This window comes from Pectinophora gossypiella, chromosome 3 (genome assembly GCF_024362695.1).
Source record: "Pectinophora gossypiella chromosome 3, ilPecGoss1.1, whole genome shotgun sequence".
NCBI lineage: Eukaryota > Metazoa > Arthropoda > Insecta > Lepidoptera > Gelechiidae > Pectinophora > Pectinophora gossypiella.
In genome coordinates, this window is record NC_065406.1 from 3,691,859 (window position 1) to 3,714,621 (window position 22,763).

The 22,763-nt window shown below is 38.8% G+C and overlaps 1 protein-coding gene across 1 annotated transcript; it reads left to right on the forward strand.

Annotated features, from left to right (window-relative positions):
- The first annotated feature begins 506 nt into the window (after window positions 1-506).
- Window positions 507-12,990, forward strand: LOC126382267 (chymotrypsin-2-like). Its single transcript, XM_050032078.1, has 6 exons — window positions 507-542; window positions 833-878; window positions 8,543-8,723; window positions 10,121-10,367; window positions 11,906-12,052; window positions 12,805-12,990. Exons 1-6 carry the CDS (start codon window positions 507-509, stop codon window positions 12,958-12,960), a joined length of 813 nt encoding a protein of 270 aa, XP_049888035.1. The 3' UTR covers window positions 12,961-12,990.
- Window positions 12,991-22,763: the final 9,773 nt, after the last annotated feature.

Sequence of the window (22,763 nt, forward strand, 5' to 3'; positions counted from 1 at the left end):
ACTCCATAGGCCCCAGACATGGAAACGACATACAAATAATAATAAGATTATAAATAATTAAATTAAAAAATATTTTCCCATAATTAGGGAATTTTTCGGGTGTTTATTTTATTTTCCCATATTTTCCCGATATTTTTTCTTTCCCACCCAATTTTTTCTTTCCCTGCCCATCACTAGTCCCACATAACCACGTTGCCCCCCCGGGCGGCGTGGTATGCGTAACGCATTTCCCAACGTTAAAAAAAAAAAAAAAAGTCTCTGCCGCATCCGTCACACAATGCAGCTCGGCTACGCCACCTGGGAAACAGTGTAGAGGGCACTCGTTCACTATGTGAGATAGGGTTTGATCCAGGTTCACAGTATGGTGACTCCTTTAAGCCGTTTATGTAGGTGATGGTTCGACTTTCCATGGTTGGTCATCCTAGCCAAACAAAGCACAGTCTCACAGTTTTACAAAGTGATTTCGTCAATGTCCCAATCGGGAATTGAACGCGGACCTCTAAATCATGAGCCCAACGCAATCACTAGACCATGGAGGCTGTGTAACCTAGTAATACAGGTACAATAGAAAAATATTTAATAATGAAAAAAATACATGAATAGGATTAACGACCTTTTCAGCCAGGCTGCCATTGTCCGCAACCCTTTCACTCGGCAACCATACGACGTAAACGTAATACGTTTTATGAAAAATTCACGCCTGGCCTATAGACTGAAATACCGAACATATTTCACGACAAGCGACGTTTACACCGCAACTATAAATAATGTCAATAAGGAGAGAGGTTTCTTTTCGAAAAACTTATTTTTAGTTTGTGAACACGTTATGTAGGATACAGGTAACAATTGTAACAAGAAGTCACGTCAAAAAAACCTTTGTAGACACAGGCTAAGTCTTTGTGAGGTTGGCAATACTGTATCGAAACTGTAAACCGACTGCAATTCAACTACTAGCCTGCAGCTAGTGCAATAGTTAGAGCTCCTATTTAAAATGTTTGAAAACAACACCATCAGTCATTCATTCATCATCCATTCATCAGTTGTTCATTGCGTGTGTGTTCAAATGTTTTAAAATGTTGATATCAAACAACTTCGGTGTGAGCGAAGGCCAGCCGTCATCAATAATTGATAGCGATCTTTCATGACAGAATCAAATTTATGGCCCGGTATTAAAGCTGAATTCTGAATGAATAAGTTCATTTGCATATAATAATGTTCAAAGTATGCGCTGTCAGTTCGTTGTGACAAGTTATTTGTATATCGGATGGCGAATTTTAATACCCATTTTGTGTAGGAAGTCCCGACGACCCGATTACTCTAGTGATAGAGGCGGCCAATCAGCTCGCGACACCAAACACTTCAGGACCCCGATACCGACCCCGCCGGCGTGGTTAACGATTTCCCTCAATCAGCGCTTATCGCTATCGACCCACTAGGGTCGATTAATTCTTTCAAATATTTTTCCTCACAGACGACGCCCGAGACGAGCCGAGGTTCGCGCCCAACTGGGCACCCTCAGGCCTGTTGTTTTAAACGTTGTACCGGGTGAGAGCCTTCAGCGCTCCCCATTTGTCCGGCCAAGTACAATAAGTCAGGTCAAAAAAAATGTGTTGGAAGTTGTAATTTAGCAATCTTCCCACGACGCAATACGATATCGCATTGATCTGAAATAGTCATTAGTAAGGTCGCCGGTATTCCGATGCAAATTGTGCGATATCCGGAATAAATCACGATTTGACTATAGACATAGAATAAGGAATAATACTACGTATAGAACGTCAACTCTCCGCTCCCCACCAGCGTCTGAGCTAGGTTTACTTCACCCCCCCTCGAACATAGTATAGACTTGAATCGTATGATGTCAGACGTCACACACACAGATGCGCGTGTACGATAATGTCAATGTGTAGTGTCTGTGTAAAACGAGGTTGTTTGTGTGAAGTGTCCGGGGTGTGCTATAGAGTAGATTCGAGAGTAGAGAGTTTACAACATATCAACACATGTGTGAAGCTTACTTTATGTAAAAAAGCCTATTATAAGATTAATGATTACCTAAATGATAAAAATGTCTGGTATTGAATGTGTTCCTCAAGTTATTAAATAACTTGTAATGTACCCTCATTGATTTAAAAGATGTGTTGCTGTTGCAGTTTCTTGTCATTTCTTCTTCTCCTCAGCCATAACACCTTGCGAAATGACGTAAATTCAAAAATGTTACATTGACCTTCAACAAGTTTATCCATGATAATTACGTTGTATAAATGATTCTGATTCTGATTCTGTATGAAACATATATATGAAACTTTTAATGCCGTGGTAGCCCAGTTGGCAGAACGCTTGCCTCTCACTTTGAGGTCGCAGATTCGAATCCAGCCTATACCTAAACCAATGATTGTTGAATTTCTGACAATTACCTATTTTCTCATTACTCGAGTACAAAATTATTAAAATACAATGTAATGGCTGAAGCATAATATATAAATAATTGTTGCTTAATATTTGGATCACATGAATAGAATTTTTTTTTTACCTATATTTGTAGATTTTTTATTTTGATCAAAATAATAATGGGTGGAGGATGTTATTGTACCTGGGTGTAAGAACAAGGGTCATCATTTTTGTTTTTTTTTTTATTATTTAAAGCAAAGATAAAAATGCATAATGTCTGTTATCCAAGAATGTTAAACGAAGGAATCTGCACAACGCCATCTATTATTTTTGAGGAACGTAGCCTAACAATGAGTACGACGTTTGGCCGCTTTTATTGATGTCACAGGACAGTATGTCCTCACAAACTCGAAAGAAAACTTTAGACTAAAGAAAAGTTTTGACGTTTCGTGAAAAGTATCTCATTTCACTAGGTTGTCAAGTGGCCTATAGCGTCATGAAGTTTAACCAATCCTACGATTATCAACACCTGTCTAAAGTGTTAGCAAACTGAATTATAACGTATTAAATGTACCTAATAATCATATATTAATTTTATAATAATTATTGAACACTTTTAAATAATTATTTATCGCAATATTTCAGACTTAAAGATTTTATTTTAAACTGATTGATTGTTAGATGTGTATTCGAGTTTCTGGACGTCTCCCCACGAACTGTCACTTGTCGTTGATCTCGCCCTATTCTCGATGCTTTTGATCGGCGATGTTTTAAGATTGTTTGATTGTAAAAGTTTAAGTACAATAAAAGTTATTTTTATCACTTAAATAACATTAGTTTGTCATTTAAAAGTAATCCCGCTGTTCCCGTATGCTTTTGGTTTACAAAAGATAGTTGTCGCGTCGCTTTATAAAGGCCATAGTATAAGAAAACCAGGTATGCTCAATCCTATTTGAAGCCGCCATTGCTAGCCCTTTGATGACGTAAGTGTTACCATTAACTTCTCTTCTGCCGAGATACTAGACACAAATAGACTTTAAATTGTATCTGATTGAGATCTGCGTTCCGGCGTTCGAAAAGTTAAATTAGTAACTCCAATATTCCAAGGACGTAAATTTTATTATTGAAAATCAAGTGAATTACTGACTAATTTTATTTAATTACTATTACTTGTCACATATACAAAAATAATTAAAACTGTGACTCATTTACTATAGTAAATCATGCATATAATATATGTATAATATAGTATTGCTTGTCATATTTACTATGTGACAAGCAATAGTAATTAAATACATTAGTCAGTAATTTCCTTCAGTTCAAAATTTCCTTGTAATGTAAATATAAAAAACATTGGTTGTGGGTAATTTTTCTTTTTTCGAAATGGCAACACAGGGCGGGATGACGTCAGCTGTGCTAACCTTGAAATGTTAGCTGTCACTTTTGAGAATACCTGGTTTTCTTATACCATGGTGAAGGCGATTGCTAATATTTAGGCCTTTGTGTTCGAGGCTTTGCAGGTTATGATTTACTATGAAGGTTGTCGCACGTTATGGGGTAGAGACAAAGGAGAATTGGCAATTTAATATCGCACCCAATATGGAACAATAGGTATTTCTCTACGCCCTTGACGGAAGGAACGGGGAAATATGACTATTAAATAGGTATTTTCAACTCTGTTAGAAGCGTAGTATAAAAAAGTACGGCCTAGATTTCCGAACACAATAGTTAAACAATGGGGTTTGGATTTTAAAGAATTTGACCCTGAAGACCTGCTACTTCCATGAAGAGGTGATTGCTTATTATATGTAATTGATGCCCTGGGCGTTTCTCCAATACAGACCCCGCCGGCGTAGTCAAAGATTTCCCTCATTCAGCGCTTATCGCTATCGACCCACTAGGGTCGATTAATACTTTCAAATATTCTTCCTCTCAGACGACGCCCTGAGCCGCGGTTCGCGCCCAACTGGGCACCCTCAGGCCTGTTGTCTTAAATTTTGTACCAGGTGAGAGCCCTCAGCGCTCCCCATTTGTCCGGTCAAGTAGTTAATGCCATCTGCGGCAAATCTACAATAAGTCACGTCATAAAAAAAGCCTGCGCGTCTTAAAGGCCACAAACCAAATGGAATTTTCTACAACTAGAGGTTAACAAAAAGCTGGCCTTATGCTAATAGTATGCATACATCTCCTAAAGTTTACCTTTTCAGGCGTGCAATATTTATTGACATAAAAATAATAATCATCCCTCTCAGTATTCGTTACGATGTCACTTACACCCCGTACAACTACGTACAGGTAGCCATATAAGTAAGTGTGGGTGTAAGTGACACCGTAACGAATACTGAGGGCTATGATACAGACCATGATTCTAAACTGATATCAAGTAGAATTTCCAGTCGGAAAATACATGAAAATTTTAAAATTAAAAAAAATACTATATAATTACACTTACAATTTTTTTTTAATTGCTTTATTATATATTTATTTTTAATTTATTTCTAATTAATTTTGGTTCCATACTTCTGCAACGGAAAATTCCATTTGTTACTTAGTATTATTTGCTTATATTAAATACAAATCACTGAACTTATATTAAATACAAATCAAATGAACAGCCTCCGTGGTCTAGTGGTTAGAGCGTTAGGCTCACGATTTGGAGCTCCGGGTTCGATTCCCGATGGGGACATTGTCGAAATCACTTTGTGAGACTGTCCTCTGTTTGGTAAGGACTTTTCAGGTTTGAATCACCTGATTGTCCGAAAAAGTAAGATGATTCCGTGCTTCGGAGGGCACATTAAGCCGTTGGTCCCGGCTATTAGCCGTAAAAACACCTCCACCAACCCGCATTGGAGCAGCGTGGTGGAGTATGCTCCTTACCCCCTCCGGTTGATTGAGGGGAGGCCTGTGCCCAGCAGTGGGACGGATATAGGCTGCAATCGAGACTTGCCCACCAAGGGCTCGGATTCAAAATATTGAAAGAAGAAAGAAGAAAAGTTTATTGAGTAAGTACATCAAAGAAGTAACAATTATACATAAGGTCCTGACTCCTAAACTAGCATAACTATATTTCAGGAGCCAGAAAGGCGAATTATTATAAAGCGAATCAAGTACGTCTACAAGATACGTTCATAATCTCCTTCACACTTAAAACCTGAGTCTGAAGTAACGTCATTGAACACTAGAGTAGGTGCGTAAATACCCATATCTATTTTAAACTTACTACTAGTTATGTACTGTCAGCAAGTGAAGTCCTTGAGTTGCAAACACTTCACCTCATCAAATCATAAGGGACTTTTAACGGCCTCCGTAGTTCAGTGGTTCGAGCGTCCGGCTCACGATCCGGAGGTCCCGGGTTCAAATCCCGGTGAGGACATATCACGAAAATTACTTTGTGATCCCTCGTTTGGTGAGGACATTACAGGCTGATCACCTGATTGTCCGAAAGTAAGAAAGGCACGTTAACCCGTTGGTCCCGGTTACTACTCACTGATGCAAGTTGATAGTCGTTACATGAGCCATGTCAGGGGCCTTTGGCGGTTCAATAGTAACCCTGACACCAGGGTTGATGTGGTTGGTAATCCACCAAACAACCCACACGATAGAAGAAGATAAGGGACTTTCCAGACTACATTCTTCAAATACAAAATAGATGGCGCTGTAACCATTTTCCTTCGTTTAACTTCCTAATTTCATGGATAACAGACATAATGCATATTTTATCTTTGTTTTTGGGTACTTATAAATGATGACCCTTTTTATTACACCCAGGCATAATTACATCTTCCACCCATTATTATTCTTATTCTTATTCATATAGGTAGGAACGTAATTTGATAGGTACATAATGAGATCCAAATATCAAACAATTATTTTTATATTAAGTCACCGACATAGCTCGGAGAATTGCAAAGCTGAAGTGGCAGTGGGCAGGACACATAGCGAGGAGAACCGATGGCCGATGGGGCGGAAAGGTTTTGGAGTGGCGACCACGTGTCGGACGACGCTCAGTGGGTAGGCCCGCTACAAGGTGGACCGACGATCTGGTGAAGGTCGCGGGAAGCCGATGGATGCGGGCAGCGCAGGACCGATCGTCGTGGAGATCCTTGGGGGAGGCCTATGCCCAGCAGTGGGCGTGGTGATGATTTTTATATTATGCTTCTGCCATTACATTGTATTTTGGAATAATTATGTACCCGAGTAATAAGAAAAAAGATAATTATCACGTTAAATCTCGACAACGCCATCTATATTATTTTTGGGGAACGTTGCCTGGAAAGTTCCTCATTGAAACAACCAAGTTTACGTTTCGTAAAGTAAACGCGCTCGGTCTGCGATTGTTGAATTTAAGCAACTTTCGCAAAGGCCGGTCATAGGATGCGTAACCACAAAAAAAAAGTTTTCATCTCGAGCTCCTCCGTGCTTCGGAAGGCTCGTTAAGCCGTTGGTACCGGCTGCATTAGCAGACGTTAATAACCACCAATCCGCACTGGGCCCGCGTGGTGGTTTAAGGCCCGATCTCCCTATCCATCCATAGGGAAGGCCCGTGCCCCAGCAGTGGGGACGTTAATGGGCTGATGATGATGATCAGAAAGATATTAAGTATCAGCAATAAAAAAACAATGTCACTTTATAGTGTTTATAGAGGGTATAACCACAGAATATGTATATAGCAAGTACTAGTATTTATTACCTATCAGGCTTTAAAGTCTTAATAGTAATGTTCCAAATTTAAATTCCCAGACTTATCCTAGATCTTTAAAAAATTGACATAAAACAGCTAATTTAAATACAAAAAGAGCAGTTAGATTAAAAAGGCTACATCAAAGCAATTCATCTAAGTAAGCAATATCGCTAATTGACATTTGTTTGCATTGCGCACTTACTTTTCTATTTGCGCAAATGTGGCCATTTTAACCTTCATCTATAAAAACACGAATTTTCAAAATGGTGGAAGTTACATACTTACCTCCGAAAATGCATTTCTCGGGAATGTGGGATTCCTCACGATGTTTTCCTTCACCGTTGACCATGTGATAATCATTATGATTCAAACATGAATTTGAAAACAAATTCGACAATCATTGGTTTAGGCCTGTTATGGATTCGAACCTACAATCTGCGACTGGGTGACATTGGATTCGTGTATGATGTATTTTTCTGCTAACACTACTTTTAATTTTAAGTAAGTGGCACTAGTAATTATTATAGCATCTAGTTAAATATTTTAGATAAAATATTTTCCCCGTGGCTTCTTAAGTGGTGTAGACAATATATAGATCTCTTAAGTGAGAGTCATTATCAGATATCGAACTATCTAAAACCACTATAAAAGCTGCAATATTATATCAGTTACGTAAAGTGTATCAGAAATCTTTGTTGCAGTGTACTTATTCATATTCTCAACTATTTTGTAACTCACTACACTCGTAAATAATATTTTCTTAACCATGTATAGTTTATGCATATTATATTTCGCGTCTATGCTCCTGGGAGTATATGGTATGTATCTGGATTTTTTTTTGGTGTAAATTTTATTTTTAGGCCTTTGGTTTTGGTTTCATACAAGACCATCCACCCGGCTCTTCTCTTTCCTCCACTGGGGCAACTTCTATTCGGCGCATCCTTGCCGCAGGCACCTCTTCCTTCAGTACGCCGGAGGGAGATGGTGGCTGAGTTCGGATAGGGACCCAGACCTACGGGGTATAATGGTGAACCCTTGCCCAGGGATACGGGTGAAAACCTCAACGGTTGCAAAGGCGGAGATGGGAGCCATCGGTACGGCAATGCAGGACGGAAGGGGCAAAAAGACAGTCACAGGCACTGTAACCTGGAAACTGATAGAGGGCAGCAGCAACTGTCAGTACTATTCAAAGGCGGAGGGCAGGAGTCCTAGTACGGCTTTGAAATAGACTACTCTGCCATCACACTCGGGTCAGACAGAGTACTGTGGGGCGTCGCATCAAATATCAGATAAGGGGGTCCAAAAAGGCCACAATCTAAAAAGCACTGACATTTGCACATATAAAAAATAAGTGCGCAATGTCAACAAATGTCACATAGCATATTGCTTTTTTAGATGAATTGCTCCAATGTGGCCTTTTTAACCCCACCAGTTAAAATCCTACGATTTTTCTTCACCATCTTTCCATTTCAGGGTCAGCCCTTTCAACGAACGACATACGCCTGCAGCAGTCCAGGATCGTCGGAGGGCAGGACGCCCCGGAAGGCAGAGTGCCCTATCAGGTGTCTCTACGAAGTATCTTTGACTCTCACTTCTGTGGAGGCTCCATCTTGAACCAGAGATGGGTCCTCACAGCCGCTCATTGCACTGTTGGGTAATATTATTCGCTCGACCCATTTTGTTGAGAATTATGGATGTGGCTTCATGTATGCGTATTGCGTATGTAGTGTAATAGAAAAGAATCGATCGACCTAATATCGAATGATGCGTCACTATGCTCATAAACGTTACAACACTAGTTTACGTACTTTGACAGATCTAATTCTTACCGCGCATTTGAGACGATTGTAAAATGTTACTTTATAGAAATCAAATCAATAATAGGCTAAACTATTCAAATCAGTTACTTTTTACTAAACGTCAAAACACGAAATTACTATGGAATTTGTAAAAAAAAAAAGCACACTGTGACGTCATAGAAAAACGTGATAAAATGTCGGACTTATTATTACGGTTTTCTTGATTAAAATTCATAAATAAGTTAAATAAAAAGAAATATTCGTCGTTAGTTTTAGATCTGTCTTTATTTAGTACCTAATCAGAATTTCATAATTAAATTTATTTTGAACCTAATACACGACCCAATTTGAAGCATTAATAATTAATTATTGTTTTTTATTAATAATTAATTATTAATGCTTCAAAATTAATTATTTTATTAATTGAAAAAACTTTTAAATAACAAATATACATTTATATACTTTTATCATCATTAATTAAAGAGACACGCTCATGTATATAACTTAATATTTTATTGCACTCAAATAAATTAACAAAATTAAATTACATTAGCTTTACATTATAAATTTCATCTAATTACATGGTAATAAATTATTAAATTCTCTTTTCAATCAAAAAAGACACATCTAAACTGACGGAGAACGTTTATTTTTCGATTTAACTTATTTATGAATTTTAATCAAGAAAAATGTAAGAAGCCATGGTAGCCCAGTTCGTACAACGCTTGCCTCTCACTTTTGAGGTCGCTGGTTCGAATCCAGCACAGGCCTAAACCAATGATTGTCGAATATGTTTTCGAATTCATGTTTAGATCATAAATGATTATCATGTGCTCAGCGGTGAAGGAATGTTAGGTCACATACCTCCGAAAATAAATATACCTCCGTATTCGGAGGACCTAACCTGTATTGGACTGGTTTTCCCTTCGCAGGTTGGAAGGTCAGACAGGCAGGCGTTTCGGTAAAAAACCGGACCTGTCAAATCTTCCTGTGAAAAACGGGATAATGCTAGGGAGATGATGAATCAAGAAAAATGTAATAAAAAGGTCAATATTTTATCACGTTTTTCTATTACGGCACATGACAGTGTACTTTTTCATACAACTTCCATCCAGTCATTTCGTGTTTTGACATTTAGTACAAAGTAATTGATTTAACTAGTTGGAAACTAGTCTATTCGCGGCCATAATGCTTGAAAAGAGGTAAATTGCTCATCCCATAGCTATATAACTACATCCACCTTTTCTTGCAGCCAATCCAGCTCGTACATCCGCGTGGTGGTAGGCACCAACAGCCTCCTGGTAGGAGGTGAGAGATATTCCGTGGACGCCATAATCAACCACGAAGGTTTCAACAATGCTCTCATAACCAACGACGTCTCCCTTCTGAAAGTCTCCAGAGACATAGAGTTCAATGACCGAGTTCAACCTATTCAGCTACCTGATGACAATACTGAAGGTGGAGCCCAGCTGCTGCTCAGCGGTTGGGGAAGGGTTTCTGTAAGTTTTTGTAATTGTGATAATGACCTCAAGGACCGAGTCCGATCCGTGGTAGTCCAGGAAGAATGTTTGACTCTCATTGTGAGGTCGCAGATTCAAATCCCGTAAGGACCTAAACAGAAACGATTTCCTTATTTGTTTTTGAATTCATGTATGGACCTCAAATAATTATCATGTGGTCAGCGGTGACGGAAAAAATCGCAAGGATACCCACATAGCTGAAAAATTTCTTGGGCTTGACTTTCCTAAAGGTTGGAAGGTCAGACAGGCAGTCTGTCTCTCTGTAAAAAAACTGTACCTGTCAAATCTGATCAGTCTCCTAATTAGACATACATAGGCCAGACGTATGTCTGATGTCTAGACGGGAAAGACGTCTTCAACGAACTAGACCCTTAAATCAGAAATGAAACTCAATTCCCGTTCGTGTAATTAATTAGGTGTTTTCCACACGACACCACGTTTGACGCGATTGGCAGTGAAGCAGATGGCACCAATGTTGTGTAAGAATCGCCTAACCATCTACCCACAATGGGGAATTGTGTTGGATTATGGTCCACACACCTTACCATAAATTAAACAAAGGCTTGTTTCCAAAATGAGACGTACATAAGCTGGTTAAAGAATTTCCGTGTTCCAAATCGTACGCTTTGTTAGAATTTTATTTTATGAGGTCGATTACTGTTTTATCTCTTTGAAAAATGGATTTCTGTCACCCGGCGCTCAACTATTGATATTAGGCGCCGAATGTTACAAAACAAAAAGCGATCTTATCTGTTTTATTAATGATTATAAAGCCATTATGATTAGGGCATTTTCAAGGCAAGAGTGAATAGGCATTATTTGACTTTGCGTGCTCCACTTTAACAACATCGCTGGCAGACCAGACAAGGCTGAATCACGATTCAGCCTTGTCTGGTCTGCCACCACGGACCACGGTCAAACACACTCAAATCTTTTAATGAAAAAAAAATGGAAAATTCTGGGAACCATTGCGATTGTAAAGAATCTTTACTGTAGTGGAACGTACAGTCCAGAACAAGAAATCTGGCCAATAACAGCTTACTGCTGCCTTATTTCAGTAATACTCCGTTTATAGTCGTTAGAGCGAGAGTGAGAGTCGTAAAATCCAAAGATTATAAAAGGACACTCCATTGTTTATCTAATGAATTCACTCTTGATTCATTTGACAGATGGCAGAACAATAAATGTTCCTGATACTTACTACAAGTTGTGGCACAATGAAATCTACTGCCCTGCTGTCAAATGAATCTTGTTTCTTGGTGTAATTTTTTAGTTGAAATAGATTCTATGCGGCCTTTTAAGACTCCCAGCGGGCTGAGCACCGTAAGGGTGCGACTCTTTCTCGCCTCTACATACGTCACTTGTCACTCTCTCACAGTACTGCACAGAAAGAGACAGATAATCTCAGTCGCGGCGAGAAAGAGTCACGTGCTTACTGTGCTAAGCATTCTTGTCTCTTATCAATCAGATTGAATATCGATAGACGATTTTTTTTAAGAAGAATATCCCCGTTTCAGTACCCTGGGGACCTCCCGATCCAGCTGCAGATGATCAACCTGACGGCATTGAGCGTGGAAGTCTGTCAGGACATCTACAGCAACATCAACCCAGTCTTCGCCAATCAGATCTGCTCGCTCACCAAGACTGGAGAAGGTGCTTGCCATGTGAGTGTTCATTCCATTCCATAGCGGTGCCGGTTGTGAACAAAACATAGTATTATTTTAGTCTGAGTGCTCTAAAGACGAATACAAGACAGAGACAGACTAAATTAAAATGAAGTTGGTGTCTGCCAGAATGAGCAGAAATAAATCCCCACAGATTCCAAATAAACAAATGTCCAATAACATCCAAGTTAACAAGAGCTCGAACATAATAAAAACCCCCGAAACACGTGTAACACTACAAAAAATATAATACAAAATTTTAAAAGGTAAAAAGAATAATGAATACAAATCCCGCCGTGCAATACTTTCAACATACTTACTGCATATTCCGGGTCGAAATTTTCATCCGAATGTGTGCCGATTAATTTGGTTCGAATAACAGCAAAATGTTATGGATGCCACGAAATACAGAATTTAACAGAGTTGCACGGGCCTAAACCAAGCATATTCGAATTTGTTTTTAAATTCATGTTTGAATTCATGAAGGAAAACATCACCAGGAAACCGACATTTCCGAGAAATGCGTTTCGGAGGTAGATAGGCTAATCTGTATTGGGCTGTCAGACAGGCAGTCCCTTTTGTAATCTTCAGTTTAGGTAAGCGGACCCTGTAAAAACAGGATAACGCTAGGGAGTATAGACTTTGAATTCAAAATAGTGTAGGTTGCAGAAGAAGTAGATACGGATTTACAAACACTAAAGAAGAAGCTAAAACAGAGCGCTATTTAAAATATTATTTTTGTGGTCTTCTAGGGTGACTCGGGAGGCCCCCTGGTAGAAAACAGCAAAGTCGTCGGCATAGTGTCTTGGGGCATGCCCTGCGCTCGAGGCTACCCTGACGTGTACACCCGGGTCTACTCCTTCAAGTCCTGGATCCTGGAGAAGCTCTCAGAGGACGCGGCTTTGTAGGCAGTTATATATAACGCCTATTCCACGCCGGTGTCGATAGAGACCAAGGAATTCCACTTACTGACACACCATTTTCTATTCCTCCACTCTCATCAAAGACTTCAAGCATGTTCGCCGGTTTGTGTACTCTTGACCTGGCTTTTCTTAATAACATCCAGACATACACCAGTCCATCTTGTCTTGTCTGCAAGAGTAAGGTTTACTCTATGTAAAAAGTTTATTTAGTAAATATTTTTAATAAAGGGATTTTTTTTTATCTAAAGGTGTACTTTTACAATATACATACATAAACTCACGCCTATAATCCCTAATGGAGTGGGCAGAGCCACAAGTCATCATTATCAATTTAAGAGCTACGCTCTTGTCGGTATAGCATTTTCTATTCCAGTCAATCAAAGGTCCTTGACTTCCCTATAAGACACGACGTTAACCTTTTCTATAATCTGTTCCATGTAAGCTCTTCTTGGTCTTCCCTAACTCCTCTAACATCATAGAAGGAAAGAGAGGAAGCTCTCTTTCTATTTCATAAAAAATGACATAAAAACGAGCTGCATCTTTCCAGCACACAATAGGAATCCCTACTCCTTATAAATAGTTTTATTTTTACAACTAAATTTAAAAGTGACAATCTTCGTCTGTATCCCAGCTTAGGTACAGAATTTTTCATTTGTGCTTTAATAAGGACAGTATTACGTTTCTAGACGCAAAGGGGAGAGAAATAAAACAAAATACGGACCAATTAGATGAGTGTAAATCCCTACAAAGACCTTTCTCACAAAACTTTTATTCCATTTATCCTGCAGAAAGTTAAAAGCGCTTCTTTTCTTTCTTTGTTCTTTTTATGAATATACTTAATAAAGAAATTAGACATTGTCAAAACATGTTTTGGACGCCATTTCTGGGAGGCAATACCGAAGAAAATTATTAACGTCAAAAATAGTCAAAATGGCGGGATCAATTGCTTAGTGTTAAAATTCCTTACTGTTAGTTATAGTACCCATTCTTCTTCTCTTCTTCTTCTATCGTGTGGGTTGTGAGGTAGAGTACCAACCTCATCAACCCTGGTGTCAGGGTTACTATTGAGCCGCCAAAGGCCCCTGACATGGCTCATGTAACGACTACTTACTTACATCAGTAAGTAGTAACCGGGACCAACGGCTTAACGTGCCTTCCGAAGCACGGATCATCTTATTTTCGGACAATCTGGTGATCAGCCAGTAATGTCCTAACCAAACTAGGGACCACAAAGTAATTTTTGTGATATGTCCCCACCGGGAATCGCACCCGGGACCTCCGGATCGTGAGCCCAACGCTCAACCACTGGGCCACGGAGGTCGTCACCCATTCATTAATATTTAGTAGCTAAGCTAAAAATTCTAGTACCTTTCTCATTCAAACTAATTCGACAATCACTGGTTTAGGCCTGTGTTGGATTTGAACCTGCGACCTCAAAGTGAGAGGCAAGCGTTCTACCAACTGGGCTAGCACAGCTCTCACCCTTAATCAAGGTTATTATTACAATTAGAAAATTATAAAATAATTATTATAATTAACTTTACAAAGGCTACATATAAGTACCTCTAGAGTTCCAGTGTCGTATTTATAACTGAAGAAATAGGTAAATAATATGGATAATAATTGGATATATTTGGTTTTATAAAATAAATTTAATATAAGGAGCGGGAAAATGAAACGGCGTCATTCTTGTTACTATTTTTTTGTTTTTTATTGTTTTTCTTTTGTTTTACGACAAAAAAGGTTACATCCCGTTTTCGCTAGATGGCGCTTGTCTCTGACAATAACAATTAACTAAGTATACAGAATACCAATTCTCGTAAGTACATAGTGTTGATGTCTTTATGTATACAGAATATTAAAAAAAACAACCCCGGAAACCTTAACGACGTCATTAGGGATGCCACCTACTCAACCACCCTCACGAGTTCGCTAAAACTTTTCAGAACTTTTAACATTCTTTTTTTAGCGTACGTACCTACTCTAGCTTCATGCTAAGTTACGTGTAAATACAGGATAATTAAAGTATCTATTTTAAAATATCCCTTCTTAGCGGTTGGCTTTGGTAGTTTCTTATTATCTGTTTATTATATTTTATCCGTCGCGAAAAGAGTTTCTCGTACTGTTTGAATAAGTCAACTATATAATTACCGCAGTCTGTTACAAAGTTACAATATAGTTTGATAGCTTGGCTATCTAAGGCGTGCGTGCTGAACCCAACAATACAATACAATACAATACAATACAAATACACTTTATTGCACCAAAATAAAAAGAAATAATTACAAAAAGTCTCTTAACTAAGTACATGGCAAATGGCGGCCTTATCGCTTAAAGCGATTTCTTCCAGACAACCATAAGGTGAGGAAAAAGGTAAAAAAAAAAATGAAACCAACAACACCCAACATGTTGAGTCCGACAATTTAATCTAAATGTGGTGTGACACCAACCGGCGAACATCCCTGTATGCACTATACGTGTACACCTAAAGACAATCCCCGGTTCGTATAGTACTATTTCAGATTATGGGAACAAAGGAAACTGGGCTGTTGGGTTGGGGTTTACTGGATATGGCGCCTGCTCGATCAATGTTATATGTTTAGGTTATCAACTGAGTCAAGAGTTCAAACAAGTCACTAACCCCTGAAGATCACTAAATGCAAATGTCTTCTTGCTTTTACCGAGTACCGAAGGGACCTAAGACTTTATAGAGCGAAGACCTTGAGGCACCCTACTTTTGGATCTCGATCCGAGTCGATCGAATTTGTCTAATATTTATTTACAGGCAAGCAAACATAGTTCAGGATTATTTATCCCTTATCAAAATGGGCAGAGCCATAAGGGCCGTAACCAACCAGATTTTTTTTTGTTACCTCGAAGGGTAAGGCAAAGGGAACTATGCCCATAGAACCATGTCTTACGTATTTTTTTCTTGATGATTAATGAAATGATGAAAGGTGATGATGATGAAACCTAAGCCTCCACCCTCGGAGTAGACTCCTACTCCGAACCCCAAACGAATTAACTCAAAAGTCCGCATAAACTTTCGAGTTATGAAGCGGCTTCTTGGCACGAAGCGAAAATAGTTAGATACACTTTGTTCATTGAATACTCCGATATAATAACACTCGCGAATATCTTCCGACTAACTTAATGCGATCATTAACCACAAAACACCACTTCGTATTAATTATTTAGATTATTCAATGAAGAAAGCAACTGTCCCGTTCCCGTTTCCCGCCAAAAAGCCCCAACCAGAATTATGCCAACCTGTCCTAAGAGTTCGCTTACTACGGCATACGATGACCACGGCTATCTTCTGAACATCCTATTGAATTAAAATGCCTAGTTAGGTTATGGCGCTGATTCCGGTACACAACATCTAAATTTATTTTAAGTCATTTTCTTATCCGCCTAAAAGGAAAGGGACGGGTAATCGACTGGCATAACATTTATAAAACACACGTCAATTTTAGGAATAAATTTACAAAACCGTTTTTTTGTATTGGCCAATAACCCGACAGAATTTTGTTGACAGCACACGTCAAATGGATTGCATATTAGGGGTTATTTATTATTTTTAAAATTAACAGTTAATCATCCGTCCCTTCCCTTTTAGACGGATTAGAAAATGACAGATATAACTTAAAATAAAATTAGGAGGTGTCTGCAGGAATCGGGGTCATTATTAAAATAAATAAATTGTTTCGTGGAAAACGCAAAAGGGGTGGCCCAAAGAGTCCTGAAGACGCCTGGTTGACCGTAAAAACTGTAAAAACTCACGGCATGGGAGCAAGCTACAGAGGAAGCAAAAGATCGTGAGGAATGCAAATCCGTTATTCGAGGCCCACACACCAACAGGGGATAAAAGGAAGAAGAAGAAGAGAAGAAGTAAGAATACTTTCTTGTTTTAGAGCGCGAGTTTTTCGAAGTCGGGTTATAGTTTTTTTTATTTATTTTGACTACCGCTTTATTGAGCACCATTTCAATTTTAAATACGCCGACCGAATTAACTAGTGACGGGCCATTCTGACGGTCACTTTATTCTACAAAAACAGCCAGGTTATACTTACTATGGAATTCCATTTGTTTCGATCCTAACACACTTCTCTTGCTTCCTCCACATTCATCAATCGTTTCATACATGCACGCCGATTTTGAATAGATCGTACTGATCCTTTTCTAAGGACGTGTCCAATTTAGTCACGTCCTTCTAGGTTTTCCTCTGTCAGCCTTACCAACAACCTTCGCTTTATATGCTGCTTTCGTAATCCTATTATCCTTTTTATTAGGTCCAGGGGGGGGGGGGAGTGGTTAAAAAGGCCACATCAAAGCAATTCATCTAATAAAGCAATATTGCTATTTGACATTTCGTTTATATTGCGCATTTTTAATTTTATATGCGCATGTTGTTTGAATGAATGGAATAAAATTTTTGAATTATTTTTATTCGATTATTCGAATAATTCTTAATTTAAACAAACAACACCTTAGTAGAGGCTACTCGTACTCTTCATAAAAGCAAAGTAGGTTCCAGTGTAAGAAGTACGAAATAGAACGATAAATATATTCGCTTAGTGTCCAAGGTTATTCTTTGGAGCGTAGTATATCGCTTAGGTACTTTTCTTTATTTTATCATTACGAGCTCTTAGCCCATACCTTGTTGATCACATTTCTTGTGTAAGTTGATTTTGTTTGTATCAGACGATTTTTTTTATTTATTTTTTATATCCCGTTTCTCACAGGGTCCGCTTACCTAACCTGAAGATTTGACAGGTCCGGTTTTTTACCGAAGCGACTGCCTGTTTAACCAATGTTTAACCTTTTAACCCGCGAAGGGAAAACCAGCCCAATACAGATTATGCATTTCTCGGTTTAGTTATGATCGCCTTCTAAATCACCTATTATTATATATGTTTAAAAATAAGATGAAAAGCGCCGTTATATTATTGGTTGAATCCGTTATAGCTCTGTTCGGAAAATGCGTGATTTACAACGTAGTGTCACGGGTTCGAAGCTCGGCTTGAGCTCTAAACCACTGGAACAACTTCAACTTCAACTTTATGAATTCGAATCCATTTTTGGATGTCAGGTAATTGATATCACGTGGTTTCCGGGATTTGTGTCCGGTTAATGGGAATTGGCTCACCCCTTATTACGTGGAACTTACACATAGCTGGCGAGACGTGTACGGTTACGAGCATTAATATGTTTACACTTTGGTACCATGTCACATTAACTTCTTTGACAAATTGAACTGTAAGTCTCACTAAATGTCAAATATGTTAGTGCGACAGAGTCCTAAAATGGGTACATTATATTGCTCATGACTGTACTATACACCTCTGCTTATCCCTTCAGGATACAGGCGCTATGTTATAGGTCCTGTCTATTAAATCTGGGAGGGGGGGGGGGGGGGTTAAAAAGGCCACATCAAAGCAACTCTTCTAAAAAAGCAATATTGCTATTTGACATCTGTTTGCATTACGCACTTACTTTTAAATGCGCAAATGTCAAATTAATTCGATTTGGCCTTTTTAACCCCCCAGATCTAATTAAGTAAAAATAATTGTTCATAATACCTTCTTGTGTTTTATGTACATAAAACAGATAAGTACTACGCTTTTGAAGCTATCACTATCACCAAAATGTATGAGAGAAGAGATAACTTAGTTTACAGCGAATGCTGCTCAGTGTCAGTATACAGGGTGTTAGTAACTTCGTAACGAAAAACTTTGAGGGATGATTTAGGCCATGATTGATAACAAGTGGAAAAAAAATAGTATTTCGTGAATTTTCCGACAGGAAATTCCACTTAGAATCAACTCAGAACCATGGTCTGAATCATCCCCCACAGTATTCGTTACTGTGTCACCAACACCCATACCTACTTGTTTGTACTTGTACAGGATGTAAGTGACAACAAATAAGGAGAGGGATGATTCAGCTCATTATTCTGAGTTAATATCAAGTGGAATTTTCCATCGCAAAAGTATAGAATTGAAAATAATTTTAAAAAACTAAAAAAATCATTAATTTTGCGTCGAAAAACTCCACTTGATATTAACTCAGAATCATGGCATAAACCATCCCTCAAAGTTTTCGTTACGATGTCACTAACACCCTGTATAGGACAGTGATATAGGACGTGGAAAGTTTTCCCATAGAGCCGTGGAGACGAGCGTAACTTAGTTGGGAAGATACTGTGACTATACTTTGGGATGATCTGGGAATTTAAACTTGTATCTTGATCTCCCTAGCGTTATCCGGTTTTTTCGCAGGGTCCGCTTACCTAACCTGAATATTTAACAGGTCCAGTATTTTTTCAGAAGCGACTGCCTGTCTGACCTTCCAACCCGCGAAGAGAAAACCAGCCCAATACAGGTTAGGTCACTCCGAAAATGCATTTCTCGGGAATGTAGATTTCCTAACGATGTTTTCCTTTACCGCTAAGCACGTGATAATCATTGGTTTAGGCCTGTGCTAGATTCAAACTGAGAAGCAAGCGTTGTACCAACCACATATCCAGAATAAAATTATATACTTACAATGGATAAATAATCGGCGAATGCACAGGTCGGTCCGTTAAATATTGCGTATAAAACGGATACTCTCCGTCCTGCACCAATTGGCATCGGGTGCTGACTTCTGGGTTTGTTAAAAAAAACTTAAATGGCCGTAAATTGCTAAGGAGTAAGGAGGAGAGCGCGACTGTCTGTCTCGCCCTCACGCGGTAAGAATGAGACTTTTGTATCGGGTGTCCAGAGTGTGCTCGATAGTATTTCCTAATAAGGATATCATAATGAACCGCATGGTGACAATATACCAGCCCATCGCCCATAATATGCTAAAGGCCCCACATAGATACAGAAAATAATCAAAAAATCACAATCCCTCTGATCTTTATTTTATCGTGTGGGTTACGAGGTTGTTATACTACTTTGCGGGTTCTGGGCAACAACAAACACCAAATAAGTATTCCAAATGTTTATTTGCGTAAACAATGGTGATTCGGCGGATTGACAAGTAAAAGGGAAGAGAAAACCGCGGCTGTCAGAACTGACCGTCAACCCTGTGTCAGGTTTACTATTGAGCCGCCAAGGGCCCCTGACATGGCTCATGTAACGACTACTTACGTCAGTAAGTAGTAACCGGAACCAACGGCTTAACGTGCCCCGTTTGATGATTTTTACTATAATTATATTTTTCCGGAAGGACAAGCAATTGAATGCGATCTATTTTTATTCGTTTCCGATCTAATATTCACAAAATTATGTCGTCTAATTTAAACCATTATTTAAAAGTTTTACTAAAGATAATATTAATTTTATCTATAACATTTTTTGATTTATGGTGAACCTACTAAATTTGATTTATCGACGCTAGTTCGGACTCCTATGACCTGCGACCTGTCTTGAACGTTTACGTCTTTGTGGCTGTTGTCAATATAACAGAGAGTGACAGAGTTCTTATTATGGAGAGATGCCACGGGAGCATAGCCGGTCGGACCGAAATATGCACAAAACGAAATATTTTACTGAGGCAACGATCGTATTATAAAACTTTCCACGTCATTCATTGCTTTTTTGATATCGCAAAACCACAACTAGCGCTTGTGTTAATACGCAATGAACGGTGGGTAAATCGATGTAGCGGTCCAGCCAGAAATGTCTTGGTGCGGCCGCTTCACACGCCGACGTGAGGTAACAGGCGACATGCGGACTCGTGTAATTTAGTGCTGATATCTTCCTTGTTTCTATGATCTGTGGAACGTATCTATAAAAAATCAATTAAAAGGTATGTCACGGTGATTTACTATTTTCAGCTCAAAAAAAATATATATTGCCAACATAATAATTTACTCGCTTACTTAATAATTTCGCCAAGTCACGTTACGAATTTGTATGTAAACTATAGTTACTTAATCGGTCGCTAGAGGCGCTGTATAGTAACACGTTCGTATTAAATACGTACCTATAAAAAATTAGGAGGGCTTTTTAAATTCCTGCCTAAAATTGACGTGTTTTCCATAAATTTTATGCCTGTCGATTACCTGTCCCTTTCTATTTCGACGGATAAGAAAATGGCAGGTATAACTTAAAAAAAAATTAGATGGTGTCGAATACAGTAATCAGCACCAATGCGCACTTATTTTTATATATGCGCAAATGTCAAATAGCAGTGTTGCTTTATAGATGGATTCTCCCTCATTCAGCGCTTATCGCTATCGACCCACTAGGGTCGATTAATTCTTTCAAATATTTTTCCTCTCAGACGACGCCCTGAGCCGAGGTTCGCGCCCAACTGGGCACCCTCAGGCCTGTTGTCTTAAACGTTGTACCGGGTGAGAGCCTTCAGCGCTCCCCATTTGTCCGGCCAAGTAGTTAATGCCATCTGTTTTCTGCCACTAGTTTATCTGCCACTAGACATTTTCAGATCAAATAATCGTAAAGCTAGATAGAAACCAGTTGCGCAGAGTAATGACTACATTTATGGTGTTTGAGGTGCGAATGACGATGCTCGCTGATTCATCTGAGTTGTATACAATAGATACCTAACTAGATATTATGCAGGGTGTAAGTAACATCGTGACGAAAAGTATGAGGGATGATTCAGACTATGATTCTGAGTTAATAATAATAAAAGTTTATTTCGGACTTATAAAAAAAACATCCATATTTGTTAGTAACATTACAAACTTAAATCTAGTATTAGTAACAAATAAGTAATCGAGGCCGGTTGGACCCCCGATGGCGGCAGACTATATTTGTTTCAAGTGGAATTTCCCGTCGCAAAAGTATGGAACTGAAAATAATTAAAAAAAAACACTAACATTTCCAAGAATCAACAACAAACTTACTTACTTACTTACTTAGCAATAAGGCCGCCTATTGTACTAATTCTATTTCTCTTTTGTTTTGTATTTTGTTTTTTCCTGTTTGTGCAATAAAGTATTTGTTATGTTATGTTATGTTAAGAATTTTCCGACAGGAAATTCCACTTGATATCGACTCAAAATCATGCTCTGAACCATCCTCTCAAGTATTCGTTACGGAGTCACTAACACCCATACCTACTTGAATGGGTGCGTGTATGTAGGTACTTGAACGGGGTGTAGGTGACATCGTAACGAATACTGAGAGGGGTGATTCAGCTCATTATTCTGAGTTAATATCAAGTGGAAGTTTCCGTCGCAAAAGCATAGATTGGAAAATCATCATCATCATCATCAGCCGTACGACGCCCACTGCTGGGCATAGGCCTCCCCCAAGGATCTCGGATCGGTCCTGCGCTGCTCGCATCCAGCGGCTTCCCGCGACCTTCACCAGAAAAAAAATTGAAAATAATTTACTTAATTAAAATCATTAATTTTGCGACGGAAAAAATAAAAAATAATGAGCTGAATCACCCCACTCAGTATTCGTTACCACCGGGATTTGAACGCGGCGCCTCCGGATCTTTACTCCAATGCTCCAACCACTGGACCACGGAAGCCGTTATTTTGGTGCTATAAAGTATATTTGAATTTGAATTAATCCGTTAGATTCAAAAGTTTACAACTTCGGATTTATAGCATAGCAGAAGTTTATTGGTAATACGTGATAGAGAGCTCTAGTTGGTAGAGATGCCCCGGTACTCGATAATTGTTAGTCCGATATAAATCCGGGTGCATAGGCTACTTGACATGCTTGTCAATTGAGATACTTTTTACGAAACGTCAAAACGAAAGTTTTCTTTCGAGTTTGTATGGAAATACTGTCCTGTGACGTCACAAATAGAAGCGGTCA

Coding starts and splice junctions, on each gene's coding strand:
- LOC126382267 (XM_050032078.1), top strand. CDS start 507: ATGAGCCCAACGCAATCACTAGACCATGGAGGCTGT. Junction 543..832: donor CACTAGACCATGGAGGCTGT/GTAACCTAGTAA, acceptor CACGTTATGTAG/GATACAGGTAACAATTGTAA. Junction 10,368..11,905: donor GCGGTTGGGGAAGGGTTTCT/GTAAGTTTTTGT, acceptor TCCCCGTTTCAG/TACCCTGGGGACCTCCCGAT.